Genomic DNA, 19,887 nt, shown 5'->3' on the forward strand with positions numbered 1-19,887 from the left:
TCAAGGCACATTTCTTTGACCTTGCTTTCTCTAACACACACATAGTATCTTTTTATATATATAAAGATGGCTGTTGCTACCAAAACAAGACACCTAGCTGGGGAGAGGGTGAGTGAACAAACAACCTGTGACAGGAGTTAGTCATCTTGCTGAATCCATTTACTGGAAGATGCTCAGGTACTGTGGTGACGAGGCTGGTATTAAAACCTATATAGAACAGAATACCTCATAGGAGTGCTTGTTTGTAAATACCTTGTCTAAATACTAAGCATTTGTAAGGAGAGAGCTGCAGCCTTGGCAACAAGAGGTAGACTTCCCAGTACAAAGTCCTTTGCTACCAAGGAAAGTGCCAAAAACTACAAGTGTTTACAGGAGGAAAGCTTCAGTTTTTTGATGTGTGTGTGCACCACAGCATTAGCAATTAAGCAGAGGCTAGTGAAGTGGCTGGTTAGGATACAGGGTGGGATTCTGAACACTGAAGAATAAGATTTGTTATACACGATGTTCCTGATAATCTCAAGAAAAGCATATTCAGTTCAATAGTGTTTCACTACAACTTCCTTGGTTTCAGTAAAATGGTAGATCCCTCTTCTTGGGTGTTAGAGTTAGGGGCCAGTCCTGCAAAGAGATCAGAATGGGTCACCCAGCATCCTGCTGAAGTCAGTGGGACTTCATGCAGAAGAACAGGGCATGCCTGGCCAGATCCTGTTGCAGGCTCAGAGCCCTGGTGAGTAGAAATTAGATTTCTTTTGAGCGCATTAGCTGTTGGTAGGTCATTAAGATAGCTGAAAATACTCTGTTGTGTAATTCTGTTCAGGATAACCCGGTATCACTGTTCAAATGGTACTTAAAGTATACGTGAAGTGTCATGAGCTTTAGCTGTGAGTGAAAAGATTTGAAGGCTACTTAACAAAATGTAAATGGGAGGCCATCGTTTGTCTGGAGGCAAATGAGTTAAGTCTGGGAGCTAAGAGCGTTGTTACACTAAGATATTTTGGTTTGGTGCCCACCCCATTTCCGCCCATATAAAGGAGAAGAGGGCCAAGTTCATCCCTGGTGACACCACACTGATTTTAAGTATTGCACAAGACCTGAAACTGAACAGTGTTTAACACCTCAGAGATTAAAGCTTTGGTGCTGTTACCCAGAATCATAGGTACCGTATGGCAATCTGAGTGAGAGAACGGTGAAAGGAGAGGAATTCGTACCATACCTATTTAGCACTGTGGTAAAAGCTCAGTTTCTACTTTTGTTACTGATCTGTGGACAGCTTTGCAAGCTGAACAACAGTTGGCCTGTGCAGTGAAAGGCAAGAAATGAGGGTTTATTCTTACTATGTTTTCATATGAATTAAAAAACAAACTTGTTGATTTGGTTTCTCCTTTTACATTAAAAATTGAAGGGTTTTGAGGGATGGGAGAAGAAGGCGATAGGAGAATAAATGTTAAATGTTTTTGCAAAAGTAGGGAGAAGTCTGTTGGGATATTCACCGCTACGTGCTTGTTTCAGCAGCACACCATTAAAAGGGAGGGGTTTAGTTCTTAAAGGGGTACAGTAATGATTGTGTGTCAGTTTTGCTTAGAGATGTCATTTAAAGAGTGTGAATTATACATGTCTTAATGTACCATTATTGCCATGAAAATATGAAATCTTAAATGTCTGGAGTAAAGAAGCGGTAGATAGGGTTAAAATGGAAAATGTAGATAAACCAGATAGTCCTACAAACTTTACTGTGAGTAATCAACAATAGTACTCCCATAAGTCTTAAACATGGGGGTGAGGTTTGCAAGATTGGCCCTATGTATGCCTCAGTAGGAATGTCCTACAGTGAGAACTCTTCAGGTAACAGATTTAGAAGTCATTTTAGCCTTGGTCTCCTCCCTCCCCTACCTGTTGATTATTGACAGTATTGATCTAGGGCAGTGATTTGTGTAGCCCTGTCCTGTATCTGAACACTGCCTTCTTTGTGTCTCATAGCACACTGGAGCTGGTGATGAAGGTGGAGGACAGTCACTGGTTTCTCCTGGGAGCTGTCTGGAAGACTTCAGAGCTACTCCTTTCATTGAATGCAATGGTGCCCGAGGAACCTGCCACTACTATGCAAACAAGTATAGCTTCTGGCTTACCACTATTAACCAGCAATTCCAGAGCTTGCCCTCAGCAGATACGCTCAAGGCAGGTCTCATCCGAACTCATATCAGCAGATGTCAAGTGTGCATGAAAAATTTGTAAAATATATTATATATTCCTAGTAGTAAAAGGAAAATGTTTCTACAGTGTTCTAGACCTATCACAGTGGTGCTTATTTAACTTATTACCTCAAAAGCTGAATGAAAAGTTAAGTGTCTGTAAAAGCACAAAGGCTTATACCAAATGCTGACTGCTTCTCCTACCATACAGTATATTTTGCTAGTCTAACACCATGTTATTTGCTAATTGAGTCAAATATTCAACCTTGAAACATCAAAAAAAAAAAAACACCCCACAAAAAAACCATCCAGTTACTAATCTAACAATTCTCTTGGGCAGATCTGTTCTCTAACATGTTTGATGTAAACATTCAATGAAATGTACATCTTGTCTTAGTTTATTGTTAACAAGTGTAGTTCATATTAATTAAGTGGTAACATACAACAGTAAAATGTAAGTGTTAGCACAGCAGTGGGCTAACCTCTGGGAAGTACTCCTAGATCTGAGCCCCACGCCCAGCCTTTGAACTTACCTTTTACTGTAATAAAAGTTTATACCTGGGTACTTACAATGGAAAGATAGGTTGTTTTAAACTCCCCATGCCTTTGCCATGCTTTTTGTCCTACCACTTTCACCACCAGAGGGTTTATAAACATTCTGAATTAGCTCAGGTAGCCACATTTAGTGTTACTCTCTTCTTCTTGCAATGAGAACAGTTCATTACTAATGGCAGCATGTTACTTCACAAACTTATCACACTTTTCCAGCTATACCCCACATCACAGGATAAACTACAGTGGGTCTTTATTCTGTGCCACACAACAGAAAGGAGCAAATGCCCACTAGACACATGGGACCACAAGAGGGAGAGAGCATCATGCTTCCTTTAACCACCATGCCATGTGCTTAATAACATTGTGTGGTTAGGGCTCCATATGAATTTGGTTATATGGTTGTGGAGCAGCCACTATACAACATACGTCCCTGAAAAACCCGTGCTCTGTGCACAGATTTCCCAGCTGAAGTTATTATTACTCAATACAGCCTTATCTTCAGATCCAAAACCTTCAAGCTGTCTACTTCATCTGTGAAGAAGTGCACAACTGGAGGGCAGAGGGATGATGGTAGCATAACTAGTCAGCTGTACCGCTAGGAAGGGCATGTCGAGGGGCTAGAAGTCACCCAGAGGGGGTTTCTTGCACAGTTTATCTTCAAAGGCCCTGGAAATTGGGTGCAAGATTTGCTGAGGATCTACAGAGTCTATGATGGGTAGCCCCTGCCTCCTGCAAAAGATCTACTGGGTTTGCTACATGGTCACCGACAGAGATTAACTGCTTTTTCTGTAGAAAGAAAACATTAGGCCCAGGGGTAAGCTGTCCCGCATGACCCTGGGAGAGAAGAATGAACCACGTGATGATAAACCGCTTGCTTATTTTCTTGTGAGTCTCTTATGCAGCATGGTAATAAGCATGATAAATACCATGACGCTTAAATGTTTCCAGCAAGATTTTTTGTGGGGAGGGGAGGAGCTACATTTACTAGCATGGGTGAAAAGCACTATGTACGCTTACTGCGCTGGCTTTAAAATAATCGGTAGTTATCTCCTCCACATCAGTTTTAACTTCTCCTTATGCAGTTCACCTTTCCCCTGCTGCACTGATTGTTGGGTTTTGTAATTATGGTCCCTCATTGCTGTAATTATCTTAAATAAAGTTTGTTTTTTCTACACATCTACTTGTTGATTGTTTCAATTTTCTAAACATATGCCAGGCTCTCCTATTACATTTGCAGATTACTTTCATAGATGTTAGTTTGCGGGCTTGGATTTGTTTGTCTCTAATTTTTTTTTTAAACAAGCCAATGTTAATTGGATGTCAGCAGAAGTATCAAAAGGTGGCCAAATAAGCTTCCTCAATCTAAATTCAAACCATTTAACCAAGCAGGGGTCTGCTCAGTCTGTCAGCTGGAGACATACAAGCCGTTTCAGAGAGAGGATGCTAAGTAAGATGCTATTCCATCCATTGTTACAAGGAGAGAGAATTTAACCAGTTCCTCAGTTGCCTATCATCATCTTAGGCAATGCAGCTCTGAGGTTTGGTCTACACTAAAAAATTGGTCGCCCCAGCTATGTGAAAAATCCACACTCCTGAACAAGGTAGTTAAGGTGACCTAACCCTTGGGGTAGACAGCTCTAGGTCAATAGAAGAATTCTTCCATTGCAGCATTTCACAATGTAGACAAGCTCTCAGTGCAATCCTGGGATGGAGATTAACCCTAGAATCTATAATGGTCTGTAAAATTACAGAGCAGAGGAGCCTCGCCTTGATGAAAAGAGTAGACATATAGGTGTATTTAAAGAATTCTCAGCTAGCGTGTTTTCTGCAATGACGTATTTTCTTATTTTAGATAAACTTACTCATTGTGGGTATATCCTCAACATCCCTGTGAGGTAAGAGAGCATTATCCCTATCTGACTGGCAAGGGCCGAGGACACAGATTAAGTAACTTGCCCAAGTCATGGCAGAGCCCAGTATCCAACCTCTGTCCATTTTGGTGACTCAGCTACAAGAGCCAATCTCCCCAACAGACAAAGCCACCTAATATTTGTTTCAGCTAAATTAAGCCATTAGGACGGTAAACACAGCGTAGGCAATATCACCCAAAGCTGTCTCATGCCTGACAATTACCATCAGTTACATATTGCAGTTCCACCCCTGAATCAAAGTACCTCTTCAAGTATTTGGCAAATAACTATAACTGCTGAACTAAATACTCCTCACTTCTGAATTTTGCAGTGTGCAATTAATGCGAGAGCCTATTGCAACTGCTTTAAGAGAATCTAACTAAAGAGTAGGCAACAGGGAATAGTATCAATTTGTTTACAGATGCTCTAATATATTTCTTAAAATCAGCTACCAAATCCACTTCAGTTTCTTTGTGTTGGCAGAAATTTCACCTGAATTTTGCCTGCAGTGAATTTTGTAATACAAGGGAATGTTTTTAGGCCTGTGAAACTGTAGCTGAGAAGCATTTATTTGTCAGTTGATTTATAGAGCCATAGACTTTAAGGCCAGAAGGGACCACCAGATCATCTAGTCTGACCTCCTGTATAGCCTGGACTGCCAGCACCACCCATCATCCGCACACTAACCCGATCAGCTGAAATTCAACCAAAGCATTACAGCCCATGAGAAACTAGAAGCATGTGCCAGAGGTAGATAATAGGAGGGACCTAAGCCCCTGCTGTGGCAGGGAAATGATTAAGTGAGATATACCCAGATAATCCTGGCAAGTTACTGCAACAGTACACAGAACTGAAAATCACCTGGTTAGCCCCTGCCTCTAGCATGAGGGAGATTCGCCTGTGCCTGGCACCATCTAACACCACCAGCCTTTCAGCCACTAAAGCATTCGCCTTCAGGCTATGCCAGCCCTGTTTTCACTTTGCAGGTTAACAATGGGTGCACCTCAGTTCCCCGAGTCTCTTTGCATCATTCCCCTGTGATATCAGCCCCTGACACTGGCTACTCATCGAAATTCCAGATCCCCTGCCCTCTAAGGAGCCATGTACCCCAGCTCACCAGTTCTACCTTAAACCACTGGTCCCATATAGCACACAGCACTTGTAAAAGTAATTTATTTTAAAAAGAATAAAGATTTAACTAGAAATAAGAGTGGTTGAAATAAAAGTTACAATACAAAACAAAAATCACAAAACAAACTTGGATCTACTCCTATTAATATTTACCTTTCCTATCTAGTAAAGTAAGTTCCCCCCACCCAAGGCTGTTGCAGTGATGGCTGTTTTCAAAGAACTGGGATCCAAACATTCATGAAACTCTCCCCCTATCCACAAGGGGCTCCTTCTGTGGATGACTAGAGAGGCTCTTTCCCTCTCCCCTGTGATACTGAAACAGTCTTTTGTTTCTATTTACAGCCAAAGCGAACCCCAGTCTCCTTGTAAATTTCTTTTTTTTTTTTTTTTTTTTACTTTCTAGTAGTTTCAAGTGTTTGCTGTTGCTTCTGATGTTTTCCCATTGAAAGCCTTAGCATTGTGCAAGGCTAAACTCTGACTAAACAGGGCAGGGTGACAATTCCCCTCTGCCCGAATGGGCGGTCACCAAGACACACTATCCCCAGTACCTAATTTTTATCCCAAGTCCATAAAGCATACTTTTGATATAAATACATTATTCCTTAATTACCCCCATTCATACGATTATGAATCTTGACAAGTCACAGGTTTTCTGTAGATATCTTACATGTTACTCTTTATAGATAAATATCCTGGAAGACGTGTTTGCTGTAGTGAGTTTGTCAAGTCTGAGGTGGGAGTTGTTAGCAAAGAAAAGGACCTCTATTACCAAGTGATCCGCACCCACACGCTGCAGAGGAAGGTGAAAACCCCCCAAGGTCACTGCCAATCCAACCTGAGGGAAAATTCCATCCTCACCCCGCAGATGGCCATCAGTTAGTCCCTGAGCATGTGAGCACAAACCATCCAGCCAAGCACCTGAGAGAGTGAATGCTCAGAGCCACCTCAGAACCCTGGCTCTCCCAATCCAATGTCCCATCTCCAGCCCTAGCCATCCCTGATTTTTCAGAGGAAGGAGATTTAAAATAACCTCTCAGAATACACTGGGGAGAGAAAATTCCTTCCTGACCCTTGCAGGTGGCCAGCTGAAATGTTCCTCAAACTAGCATTTCAGGAACATAAAACAAACAGGAGTGAGCGGCAGGGCTGTTTATCCCTGCCCCTCCCCCCACCATCACAAACAACCTCATCTTACACTTGTACTCAAATTCACCTAACTCTCTCTTAAAACTAATTAAACTGTTTGCTCTGACAACTCCAGTTGGGAGATTGTTCCAGAATCTCATCCCCTTGATGGTTAGAAACCATCACATCAGATATTAACTTCCTCCAGTTTTAGATATTCTGTGCTTAAGTCTGTTAAATGCAAATATTTGCATGATCATGTTAAAATTGAGAAGTCGGGTTCACATTTCAAGGAATCCAAAAGTGAACAGCCATAAAGACCTTGAACTTTTGTGCATCCTCAGTTCTGTGTACTTGATTTTTAAGCCTCACCATTGCATGAATGCTAGATTTTGTAGTTAGTTTTCTTGGCTTGTGTTAAGGAAACTTCAACTTCTGCACACTTAAAGTCACTCAGGATACTTGAAGCAGTTAAGGTGCCTCAAAGTTAGAGTTTTAACAGTCACCCATGGGTTTAAGGTGCTACAAACCACCCAATAGAAGAATGTTCCAATACTCACAGGCTCCCATCAGCCATAGGTATACAACTCAAACGTCTTTGACAGCTTTCAATTTTTCTACATAATTCTTATAATATAATCTAGTCTTTCTGATGAGTGTAGACATGACTATTCATGCTACAAGCCTGTCTTTTATTAAAGATTAAGAAACGCTTTGCTTCAAACAAACATGCTGTTTGTCCTACACTCTGCTTTTTAAAGTAATCCTACCTAGCTTCGTGCTTCTGTGCCTGGAAGAATAAAAGAGAACATCTCTCTCTTCTGGGCTTTAGTGCAGCACTCTATTGAAACTGGAGATTGAGAGCTTGGCTGCGTTCCCCAAATCTGCCGAGTTCAATTATCTGGTAAATGTGTTACTGGACTTGTTGAAAGCAGACAGGAAGAACTAACTTTTATCAGATTTTAAGCAATAAACGTGACCTCCTTGTGCATAAAGTAGTTCGCTCTGCTGCTAGGAGAGCAAATGGGGGCTACTGCTTTGCTCACCAAACACAAACTCGGGTCTTGGAGCCAAAGATCTGGTTGGAATATAGTAGACTTCTGAGGGCTTGTCTCCACTGTAGAGTTACGTTATAACTCAAGTTGGCTAGCCTGTCAGGGGGGTATAGGCTAACTAACACTCAAGTGAACAAAATGCAGCCACTACCACCACCACTCTGCAGTGTGGATGCAGGCTAGTGCCTCTTGACTGCCCCCAGACCTCCAATGTGTTCTCACACTTCTCCCCCCCGACCTGCCCAGGACAGACAAGTTCTCCTGTAATTCACTGGGAAGAATTTATAGAGTGGCTCAGCTTACTGTCGCGCAAAGAACCATGAGCAATGCCCGCAGAAGTCCTAACACCACACGCAAGTGGAGCCCCACTGTGGACACAGAAGCTCAACTATTATTCTGCAGCATGGCTACTCTCATCTGAGCTAGGCTACCTCAAGGGAAGTAACTTGAGCTATATTGTGAAGACAGTTTCAGTGACTGTATGGAGAGAAAGAGAGACTAGCTACTGATAACTATGTTATTTCTCTAAAGCAGATCTTACTACAGTATCCATGTGGTGATGGTCCCTGCCTACAGGGTCAGCTACTCGGAAACAAGTGCAATAATTCTACTAGATGGTTCAATTTCTTCACAACTTCCCCTCCAAGCCAAAGTCACTTCTGAAAAGTGATCAGTGCTACTGTGCTTCAATCAAATGAGGAAAAACGGTTTTCAGAAGACATTTAGCGCAATGTGTCCCACGAATTACTGATAGCAGAGGAGGAAGAGAGAAGAGAGACGGGTGCAGTTTGCCACTGTAAGCCTGCAGAATCCAAACCGGATACGGAACTCAGCCCGAGCAGTTTTGTCGCACAGTCCTCAGGTGCACTTATGCTATTTCACAGCAAGTGCGTCAGTTTAAGGCTTTGTTCAGGACACACAGAAATTAAAGCATTTACTTGCATAACACCCACTAGTGGTTACTAGCGCCAAGTCTTCTGCCGCGAGTCGCTGTGCTACAGCTTCACTCTTCCTCCCCCTCAGTAAGCAAAATATAGTCCATGAAGGGCTTTCCAGAAAGACTGGTGCTCTCACTAGTGACAAGAGATTGGGGTCCCCCTGCAACTGGGGAATTGACAACTGCGAGAGCACTTAAACACAAACCCAAAATGTTTGATCACAGAAACATTAAAAGGTACCATATTGGGGGACAGGATGTAACATGGGTTCTTGCTGTTAAACCATATGTTTCTGACTTGCCGTGGAGAAGGTTGAACTGCATCTCCTCAGTCATGCAAAGGGCTTGAGGAAGCCCAAGGTACAGTTGAAATGAGGCTGGGGCCATCTGCATTGTAAAACTAAGCCTATTTTGAATAGTGCTGATCCCTCAACACAGCGGTTAAGTATAGACAGGAACTTAAAGCCTCAAAGCTCAAGAACATTGAAGTCTTTACCACAACAATTAACTTAAAAATGCTCTGAACTTTGCTTTAAAAGTCTAATTCTACTCTAAACTGGAGAAGGTTTAAAAAACCACATTAGGATTTCAGGTTTGTGCCTCAGCGACTTCAGATCAAATGGGCTCAAATTAACAAGTGGCGCTCTGCTCCCTCCCCCACAAAACAACTAGCCCTGCAAGTCAGCCTAGTCTTTGCTTCTCATCCCTCACCATCATAAGAAGGGTTCTGCATGACTAATGAGCCTCAGTTACACCTCTGCTACCCTACTGTCTGCTGCGGGTTTGTGCAGGGTCAGCCAATTGGAGCGTAAAGAATCCAGCCAGCAATACTGAGAAAGAGCTAAAAGCAGTACGTGCTTTTTATGTCCCAAGAGTCACCAAGTGAAGCTCTGACTCCACACATGGAGCAGACCTGAAATCCAAGACTGATTTTGACAATCCTTTTCAGAGTAGACTCGAACACAATAGGCGGGTGAGGGCGGGTTTGAGCAGTTGAAGCTTTTGGGAAAGATTTGTGTGTGTTGCTTAAGATCTCAAATGAACCAAATACAGACAGCCCCCAAAAGTGAGAGCCTATTTACATAACGTGGTATATTTAAAATGTACAATTAAAGTGTTTCCACTTCACTTACCTCCTGCAAGTCTGACCTCACAGCTACCTACAACAAGACACTAGCTCTGCTTTGAGAGTCTTCAGGCAGTGCATTGCAGATTGTGCAGCCTTGGGGAGGGGGAGCTTTCAGCCACCCTCTTGATTCTGAATGTTGCAGAGACCAGCAAAGTCCTATGGTCTGCTCTTCAGCCTGAAGCAGCACCAAGTGATCAGTGCTATGGAGACTCCTGACAAACCCCTCCAGGTCGTGGGAGGAGGAGGGGGACAAGAGGAGGGAGACAGCAGAGAATCACTTGAACTTGGTGGGTAAGCAAAGAAAGCATGGGGTTTTAATATACTACGGCTGTACTTAATGTTTCTGCTAGTTTGACAAATACTTCCAAAACATGTAATGGAGGAGACCAGCAGACCCAAGACCAGAACTTTTAAAATGGTCAAAACGGTCAATGTAGCCACCGTATTTCACCTCATCATGTGTCATAGACTTTAAATCATTGTAATGGGAATAATGGACGCTGCTTTGAACTTTCAGATTAGCCCCTTTGCAAAACATTTCTCAGCGGGACAGACGTTTACAGAGGTTTTAATTACTATCTGCATCCAATGAAGTGAGCTACAGCTCACAAAAGCTTATGCTCAAATAAATTGGTTAGTCTCTAAGGTGCCACAAGTCCTCCTTTTCTTTTTGCGAATACAGACTAACACGGCTGCTACTCTGAAACCAATTACTATCTGGTAACAGCTTTTAACACTTAGCTACTCAGAAATTGTCTCTATCGGTGTTGGATAACCTTGGTTTGGTGTGGGTGAGTGGGTAGGTGTCCAAATCTCTGTTTTGGGGACCAACTGTACAACTGCTCCATGTGCAGAACTCCGTTGAAATCCATGGGAGTCACACACACACACACGACTTCAAGAATTGGGGTCTACATTTGTTATTACCTATTTCCTGAGTTGCTCGGGGGGTAGGGGATGGTGAGGGACAGTTTGCCGTGGCCCCCCCATATAAGACAGCCCCCAAATAGGGTAGCATTGCAACCTGGCACAGCACCACTCAGGTTTGGCCCAGAGGCCCCTCTGTCATGACACAGTGGTGGACAAACCAAATCTAAGTGGCACTGTGACCCTGCGCACCAGGTTGCAACAGCCTGAGTTGAGCCCAGCCCACCAGGACAGGATCTGCCACTGTGGGGTGAATGCCTCTCCAACGCCCCCAGGGCCCCCCTCACTTGTAAGTTTTTAGAAGGGCAGGGGCCTCAGTTTCAGATGTTACTGGGCCTCCAAAATCCTCTGTGCGGCCCTGCCTATCCCTGTCATGACTCCGTATGAGATACTGGATGACTACACCCGTCACTGTTCTTGACAGTGCTACAGCACTCTAAGAACAGTATTAAAATCTTACCAGTCCTCTTAACGGCAATGACAACCAAAAAAAAAGAGCCCATCAGTGCACTTTACTGCTCCTTTAGGATGTATAAAGGCTTTTGTACACTCCCTCCAAAAACCGTCGTCTTGCTGGTTTCACATCAGAAAACTCAATTCTTCACTTCCCTCCTGGTTGTGGAACTTGGATGGTGAAATCACACCCTGCCAAAATTAGAACTGCAATTTTTCCTGACCCCAGCTGAGTGGGAATAGGGACATGGAGGTGTATCAAATACTTTATGTGGGGGACAAATGCCCCTACATAATGAAGCAGGAGTGTAAGTACCAATATATTTTTTCCTACCACCCTTTGCAGTTTTTAGCTCCAAGTAGCACAGGACAGCGTTGTCCCTGGTTAATGTAGAGAATGCATGACTGCTAAGGTAGCAGGATGTACATTAATAAATCCTCAGAATGAACAATTCATTTCCAAAATAACTTTAATAGTACATCTTATATTGCGGTATCTGGTACAAAAGGATAATTGATTTGCTTGATTAGTGACTTTTCTACATAATTTATATTCTGGAAAAAAAATAATGTGTAAAGCTTAAAAAAGTACCCAGCATCTAAATATTCCCCAGAAGAAAATGAATGATTTTTTTTAAAGTGAAAGTCATATCCAGTACAAAAGAGAAAGTTACATCCAGTGACAGTTTAGATGTAGCATACTAAATGTGGAGAAAATAATGCATTCTAAACAATAAAGCAGGACTCCTTTGAGAGTGCTTAACTGATTGTCAGTACCAATCTGTATGGAAACAGTACCATAGCACAGATTCCCACTTCTGTACATTCATTATAATCTCTCCTCCACCCCGAGGGCCGTATGAAACTTACAAGTCTTCCCCTATGATTCCATTCAGATTTTTGTTTTTATAAATAAATTAGACTTTAATCTTCAAAGGATTTGTTGTTCTGCATACTTCATTCGAGATCATTTATTCCTTGATTTTCCTTTTCTGCTCAAACTATAAGCATCTCTAACTTCATGATCACTAGCACAACATACAGGCACAATCCCCTCACTCCCCACATCATCAGTATTTTAGGCACAACAACCAGATTTTGTCCTTTTTGCTGACTTGTAATTGGTTATTTCTACAGTTTGTAGTGGCCCCTCAGCTTGCTGCCGTAAAATTATTGGTACTACCATATCAAATATGGTTTCAAAGAGGTAGTCCACCTTATATCCTGTTTTTGCACTGGTCTCAAAGCACATTTTCTCAGCTGCTGGAACATCCTTCTCATCCAACATTTTGTATTTTAGTATCTTTTTGTAGAGTGCAACAGCATCATCCAGGTAGACTTGTTTTTGGACCTTGGTAGAGATGCAACTGGTGACAGGCTTTTCAGGTCTATTTTCATCTTCTGTTTCTTGTAATAAAGCATATTCATTTGTGAGGTCAACTTTGTTTCCAACAATAGCAAAGATACAGTCAGTGCTAGCAGTGTCGGTCAGTGCCAAGAATCGGTCTTCCAGTTCTATCAGGCTTTGCAAGTTGTTTACATCATATGTAAGGATAACAGCAGCTGCTCCTCTACAATACATAGAACCAAGGCCATGAAATTGCTCCCGTCCTGGCAAAGAAAAAAAATAAAATAAATTGAACTAAACCATTAACAACAAAAAGCCTAGTTTCACAAGCAAGTTTCAAAAACAAAAATCAAAAGGATACAGAGCCCAAGGGGAAAGCCTACCATTTGCAGTATCGTCAACTTTTCTATACTTTTGCTAATAAGTGCAATAATATTGCAGGGAACACAAATTGCCAAGTCCACAGGCTACTTGCCTTATGCACTGGTGACTTTTACTAATGGGCTATTAAACAAGGCTTTTGACGCTATGTTTTCAGAAACTGTATGCATGTTGTAAAAGCAAAAATGTGTGCATATTAGTTCATTCAAGATGAGTAATCAGTTATAATGAACTCTGAACTAAACTACTAATAAAAACCTCATACTATCACAAGCAAGCTTCAAAAGCAAAAATCAAAAAGGACACAGCATCAGAGCTAGGCTCTGTATGTGTAATTGGCCAGTTGCATCTAATTGACTATTTATGTTTGCAGGTACCATGATTTCATACTCGGCTATAATTGACTGAGTGTGCAAATTCAGCTCAGGCACACAAGCTTTCTGAACACATGCAGTTCTGAAATTCTGGCCTCTGAAGTCAGTGACTCTAGAAGAATAGTGCAAAACAAACTTAAGCTTATTGTACATCTCCACAGCTTTCAGCTCAATGAGTATTCCAACAGTTACCTTAACAAGGCAAGAGCTTTTACCACCCATATATCAGAACCTATATGCCAAGGTACCCTCCATAAACACTCTATAAAAATCTGTAAGACACCTACTACTATAGGATTTAGATGCCTGCCCCAGTTTTGTCACCATTACCCCGTTCAGTATGCTGCCCACAGCCACCATCAAGTGGCACAGTTTTAATACAATCTCCGTAATTAGTAGGAAAGAACATTGTCTCCTCACTCAGTGTGTCACTCTTAAAATTTTTACCTGGCCCACTGGAAAGAGTAGCCCTGGCCCTCGGACCTACACCCTTTTTTGACATTTGTTTGGAGATAAAATGTGATGGTTGCATTATTCACTGAACCTTTCTGTAGTGGAGGGAAGGAAAAAAGTAGTCTACCAATACCCTCTTGAGAATATTGTACTAAGGGAAAGACCAGTCAGAAAATAGGAAGTGAAAATATTGCCACTGATTTACAGAGAACTGCAGCCTACTCAAAATGCATGTACAAATACAGAATTTCATGGCAGGTTTCTCAATTAAACCTTAGAAGATAACAGATTTCATTCAAAATCAATAAGCCCAAACAGGTGACAAGTTTCAGGGTCACTGGTTTAGATACAGTGAGAGACACAGTGGGTGAATTCCAAAGCCTTGTAACACCCACCTCCACGCTCTCATGCCTCAACTCCTCTTAAAACCAGAAAAAAAACCCAGGCTTACTGATTTTGAAGAAAATCACTCCTCTTGGGCAAGCTTTCTACTATCATGGACTCTTCCAAGAAGCTGGAGTGAATTAGTCCCCATATTTAGTCCCATAGATGCATAATCATGTGAAAAGTACAAAGTCAGATATTAGACTGCTTTACAGACTTGTACAAAAACATTTGACTCAATGTAGCATCTAGGCATTAACTTAAATTGCTACAAAATGGAATTGTGGATAAACAATCTTGTGGACCTATTTACCAATCAAGGATAAAAAACAAGACATGCCAACGAAGGCCCTCAAATAAGAGAGGGATATCACCTCAACCCTAGCTTTTTCAACATTGATTTATGTATAATATGACCTACCAATTCTGGTACCATCCCCAAAAGCAGGGCCTTCCATTAAACAACAGAGAGAAGATCCTCCATGCTCACATTATCATTTGCCCAAGATGATCTTAGATATAGTCTAAACTTTCCACGGAGACCCGACAGTGTACTTGGGCCAGACAGAAAGAAAAAGGATCTTTAATAGAAGTCCAGAGAAAAGCAACACTAAGATTTTATTGAAGATACCTTGATTGTGCTTAATTTTTGTATAGCTTCAGCCAGCATCAGGCAATACAAGTGTTGCCAAGAAGATATTTTAACTGAAAAAGGATGATTTTATGAAGTAATTAACTGGGCTGGTTAAGTTTAGATGACTTCCAGAACTATTCAATTCAAACACCTAAACAAAGAAAAAGGGAAGAAGCCAGTATACTTTGATGGGAAGCTTGTCTGACAGAAGGATCCCCAGCTAAAACATTAGTTCACCTAATCTCTTTTTAAAGGTCTTGAATCAAGTCCACAGTCCTTCAGGGATGAGAACTTTACAAAGAGATGATCACGGACACAGATTAATACTTTCATGTCCCAGGTTACAAGGCAATATGTGCCAATTTAGGAAGACAAATGAAGGTATTTCACAAGACTTCAATCTTCAGAAGCAGCAAATTCATGCTTAAAGGTGCGCTGTGCACTTCTTTGCTCATGTGTATTTGAAAGACAGACCAACTGGAGTGTGTTTAGACTGGAAATATCTGCAGAGATCTAGATTTCCAGTTTTGCTTTCCACACTTTAAAATAATCACATCATTTTCATTAGAACCCTTACTTTACGACGTGGCCTGGAAAATACAACAGAACACAAATATTTCTGCTTTTCCCACTTCATCTATCTAAGCCAGAAAATCCAGCCTCAAAATTGTTAGCTCCAACTATTCGACACTGAAACAATACAGGTATTTGTTCCATGGCATACATAAGCAAATCTAATCTATTCTCTTGTACAGCAGAACATGAACCATGACTTTCTGAGTTACATTCCAGAAGTTGATTGCAGCCAATCTTCAATTAGAACTCAGAATGGAACTGGCAAGTTTACTGTAACTTTCCTTTTCTCCTTCTTTGCATTAAATATGCCTATGGAATGGAAAACAGGCAAAGCAGGTCAGCCCACAACATAATCTACTTAAACATGCAGCAAAAATGTCTGATTTCTAGTTGGGTTGTGCCATCTGTTGCTTCCTGACATTTGCCACATTTCTTCAATATTAACTACTTAAATTAAACCAATCCTGATTTGAGAAATAGAGTATAGACAAATAATTTAATCAAACAAATCTGACTTATCCTACAGCAGAGGTTCTCAGACTGTGGTCCATGGACCACCAGTGGTCCGAGAGCTCCATTCAGGTGGTCTGCACCTGGATGGCCGCACACAAGGGACTGAAGGGCCACCTACCTAATTAGTGGAGCCACGCAGGTATGGCTCCACTAATTAGGTGCCTGGACCCTGGAAAAGATGCACATGTCAGGTGAGGTGGTGGCTTTGGGGGGTAGCTGGGAGGGGGCAGTGGGGTGAGAAGAGGGGGTGGGGGAATTTGGGACATGCAGGGCTGCGGCAGCCAGAGAAAAAGGTGACTTCCTCCAGCTCCAGGGCTGTGGCTGCCAGGGAGAGAGATGGCCCTCCTTCCCAGCCTCAGCTCGGGGGCTGCCGCAGCAGGGGAGAGGGGGCACATCCATCGCATTGGAAAGGTAAGACTACTGATATTAAAATATGAGTTGGGTGCTTTTATTTGTAGAACAAAAAAAAGATGATGATGATTAAGGGGTTTTTTATATAGCGCTTTTATCCAACGCGCTTTATAATAGTTAGCTAATGGTACAAAGAACATTTGGAAAGCTCATTAAGTGGTCCACCGAGACTCTCAGCAATTTTCAAGTGGTCCGCGAAAAAACAGGTTTGAGAACACTGTTCTACAGGATGCCACTGAGAGGGTCCCAGCACCAACAAAAAAACACCCTACTACTATTACAGTAAAAGCCAGTTTTTCACAGACATGAACATTACCAGTCTGTGACCATTTAGAGCCTAGGGAAAGTAACAAATCATCTGACCCCTACCCAAACACACAGCTTTTCAAGCAGTAGGTTAAACTAATGGCAAACCCATTTTTATATAAAACATATTATTCTGATAATACCCATAATCATCAGAGATTAAAACAAAAACAAAAATTAAAAGTCACAGAAATTGGTGTGTCCATAAGAGGCGAGTCTCCGAGGAACTTTCAGAGCAATCATACTCCGGCAGAGCAAGTTAAAAAGCTGTTGCAAAGCTGTCAGGAAAAAAAATTTAAAACAAAAGACAGAGGGGAGACACAGCCTAAGAAGGAAAAGTCTTCCAGAAAACCTTGGGAAAAGTAACACCATGCTGGTGCCAGTTTTAGGAAAGGAAGTCTTTAATCTGGAGGCCCATGAAGAAATAATAATTGAGGAAAGCATATAGGGTTTTGTAATTTTTCAGTAGGAGGAGGAAGAACCAGATAAAAATAGTGCTTTTTGACTGTAATGTAACACACAAGAAAGAGGTCCAGAAATTTTCTAAAGAAAGGATCTATGTAGCTGACTTGTCTTTCATATACTGATTGTCCAAGACTTTTCCACCGCAATTCTGAAACAAAGGAGACACAGATGGTGTATTAGCGAGGAATTAAGAAAGGGGAACATAAAATACCACTAGAGTGCTCTCTTCAGATACAATTCTTTTATCAGAATCTTAATTCTCAGATCTGTGAGAGGCAAGAAGTACCTTGCATCCGATGAAGTGAGCTGTAGCTCACGAAAGCTTATGCTCATATAAATCTGTTAGTCTCTAAGGTGCCACAAGTACTCCCCTTCTCTTTTTGCGAATACAGACTAACACGGCTGCTACTCCGAAAGAAATACCTTGTATCCTACGTGAATGAGAGGAAGAATCTGATTCTCAAGGAAAAGGCTGCAGCACTACACTTGTAGCCAGCCCCTGGCATCTAGCCAAGCTCATAAAAGAAACCACTCACAGGTGGGAAATCCCCTAAGAATTCTGCTGCAGTGAGACTGAGCTTCAAATGGACAATATTAGACACATCATAAAAGACTACAGATATTGTGATGGGTTGGATCACAGAAACCCCCTGGGAGCTGCCACCTGATGTGCCAAGACTACTTCTGCTCCTGCTTTCCTGGCCTGTCAGCTTAGGATTTCAGTGCCCTGCCTGGTTTGAGTCAGACCCGCTAGCCTGCTGCAAACCCAGACCCAGGTCTGAACCACGACCCCTAACAGCTGTAGGCTTAACTGAAAGCAGCTTACAGAAGTGCTCCTGTCTTTAACACTCAGATACCTAACTCCCAATGGGGCCCAAACCCTGAATAAATCCGTTTTACTCTGTATAAAGCTTATACAGGGTAAACTCATAAATTGTTCACCCTCTATAACACTGATAGAGAGATATGCACAGCTGTTTGCCCCCCCCCGCCAAGTATTAATACATACTCTGAGTTAATTAATAAGCAAAAAGTGTTTTTATTAAGTACAGAAAGTAGGATTTAAGTGGTTCCAAGTAGTGACAGACAGAACAAAGTGAATTACCAAGCAAAATAAAACAAAACCTGCAAGTCTATGTCTAATAAAACTGAATACAGACAAAACCTCACCAGTTCCAGTAAGCCTCCTTTTACAGACTAATCTCCTAGTCCAGGTCCAGCAATCACTCACACCCCCTGTAGATACTGTCCTTTGTTCCAGTTTCTTTCTTGGGGGTGGAGAGGCGCTCTCTATACAAAATGGAGAGGTCTCCCACAGGCTTAAATAGACTCTCTCTTGTGGGTGGAGACGCCCTCCTCTCTCCGATGCAAAGTCCAGCTCCAAGATGGAGTTCTGGAGACACCTGGGCAAGTCACATATCCATGCATGACACTCAGTTTCTTGCCAGGTAGCAGCCATGGGTCACATGCTTCCTTGAACGTCCTCAAGTAGACTTCTTATGTGGATTGGAGCATTCCAAGATCCATTGTATTTTAAGTGCTTCTTGATTTGCACATTCCTTTCTCAAGAAGCTGACCAAATGCTTTACAAAGGTTACTTAAAAATCAAGCCAGTACACAGCCAATTTTCATAACTTCGAATACAAAAGTGACACATGCATACAAAAAGGATTAATAGATTCAGTAGATCATAACCTCTACAGAGATATGTTACATGGCATATGTAGCATAAAACATATTTAGCTATGTCATATATACATTGATAAGCATATCTCCATAAAGCCTTATGGGGGGCACCATCACAGATATGACTAAAGATCTGTAGATATAACTAAAGCCGGGCAAGCTATGGATATGAGTAGTTCAGTAAATTACTTCTCAACTTCTCATGGGGGACTTCAATCACCCTGACATCTGCTGGGAGAGCAATACAGCAGTGCACAGACAATCCAGGAAGTGTTTGGAGAGTGTTTGGGGACAACTTCCTGGTGCAAGTGATGGAGAAACCAACTAGGGGCCGTGCTCCTCTCGACCTGCTGCTCACAAACAGGGAAGAATTGGTAGGGGAAGTAGAAGTGGGTGGCAAGAGATCATGAGATGGTCGAGTTCAGGATCCTGACAAAACAAAGAAAGGAGAGCAGCAGCATACAGACCCTGGATATCAGAAAAGCAGACTTTGACTCCCTCAGGGAACTGATGGGCAGGATCCCATGGGAGGCTGAGGAGAGCAGGCTTTATTTTAAAGAAGCCTTATTGAGGGCGCAGGAAGGCCAAAACACAATTGGAGTTGCAGCTAGTAAGGGATATGAAGGGTAACAAGAAGGGTTTCTACAAGTATGTTAGCAACAAGAAGGTGGTCAGGGAAAGTGTGGGACCCTTACTGAATGGAGGCGGCAACCTAATGACAGATGATGTGGAAAAAGCTGAAGCACTCAATGCTTTTTTTGCCTCGGTCTTCACAGACAAAGTCAGCTCCCAGACTGCTGCACTGGGCAGCACAGTATGGGGAGGAGATGAGCAGCCCTCATTGGTGAAAGAACAGGTTAAGGACTATTTCAAAAAGCTGGACATGCACAAGTCCATGGGTCCAGATCTAATGCATCCAAGGGTGCTGACGGAGTTGGCTGATGT

General features: G+C 42.1%; 2 protein-coding genes across 4 annotated transcripts in view; one reads left to right on the top strand and one right to left on the bottom strand.

Annotated features, from left to right (window-relative positions):
- The window catches only part of COL4A2 (collagen type IV alpha 2 chain), a 246,965-nt gene extending 243,045 nt beyond the window's left edge, over nt 1–3,920 (top strand). For all 3 annotated transcript variants that reach the window (XM_043535436.1, XM_037896774.2, XM_037896782.2), the window contains exon 48: nt 1,978–3,920. In XM_043535436.1, coding sequence (XP_043391371.1) covers nt 1,978–2,232 — 255 coding nt within the window. In that variant the 3' untranslated portion in view covers nt 2,233–3,920. The remainder of the gene's footprint in view (nt 1–1,977) is intronic.
- Nucleotides 3,921–11,863: 7,943 nt separating this feature from the next.
- RAB20 (RAB20, member RAS oncogene family) overlaps nt 11,864–19,887 on the bottom strand; it is a 46,970-nt gene continuing 38,946 nt past the window's right edge. The window contains exon 2 of the mRNA XM_007063909.4: nt 11,864–13,022. Coding sequence (XP_007063971.1) covers nt 12,490–13,022 — 533 coding nt within the window. The 3' untranslated portion in view covers nt 11,864–12,489. The remainder of the gene's footprint in view (nt 13,023–19,887) is intronic.

Source organism: Chelonia mydas, chromosome 1, assembly GCF_015237465.2.
Source record: "Chelonia mydas isolate rCheMyd1 chromosome 1, rCheMyd1.pri.v2, whole genome shotgun sequence".
In the NCBI taxonomy this organism is placed as follows: Eukaryota; Metazoa; Chordata; order Testudines; family Cheloniidae; genus Chelonia; species Chelonia mydas.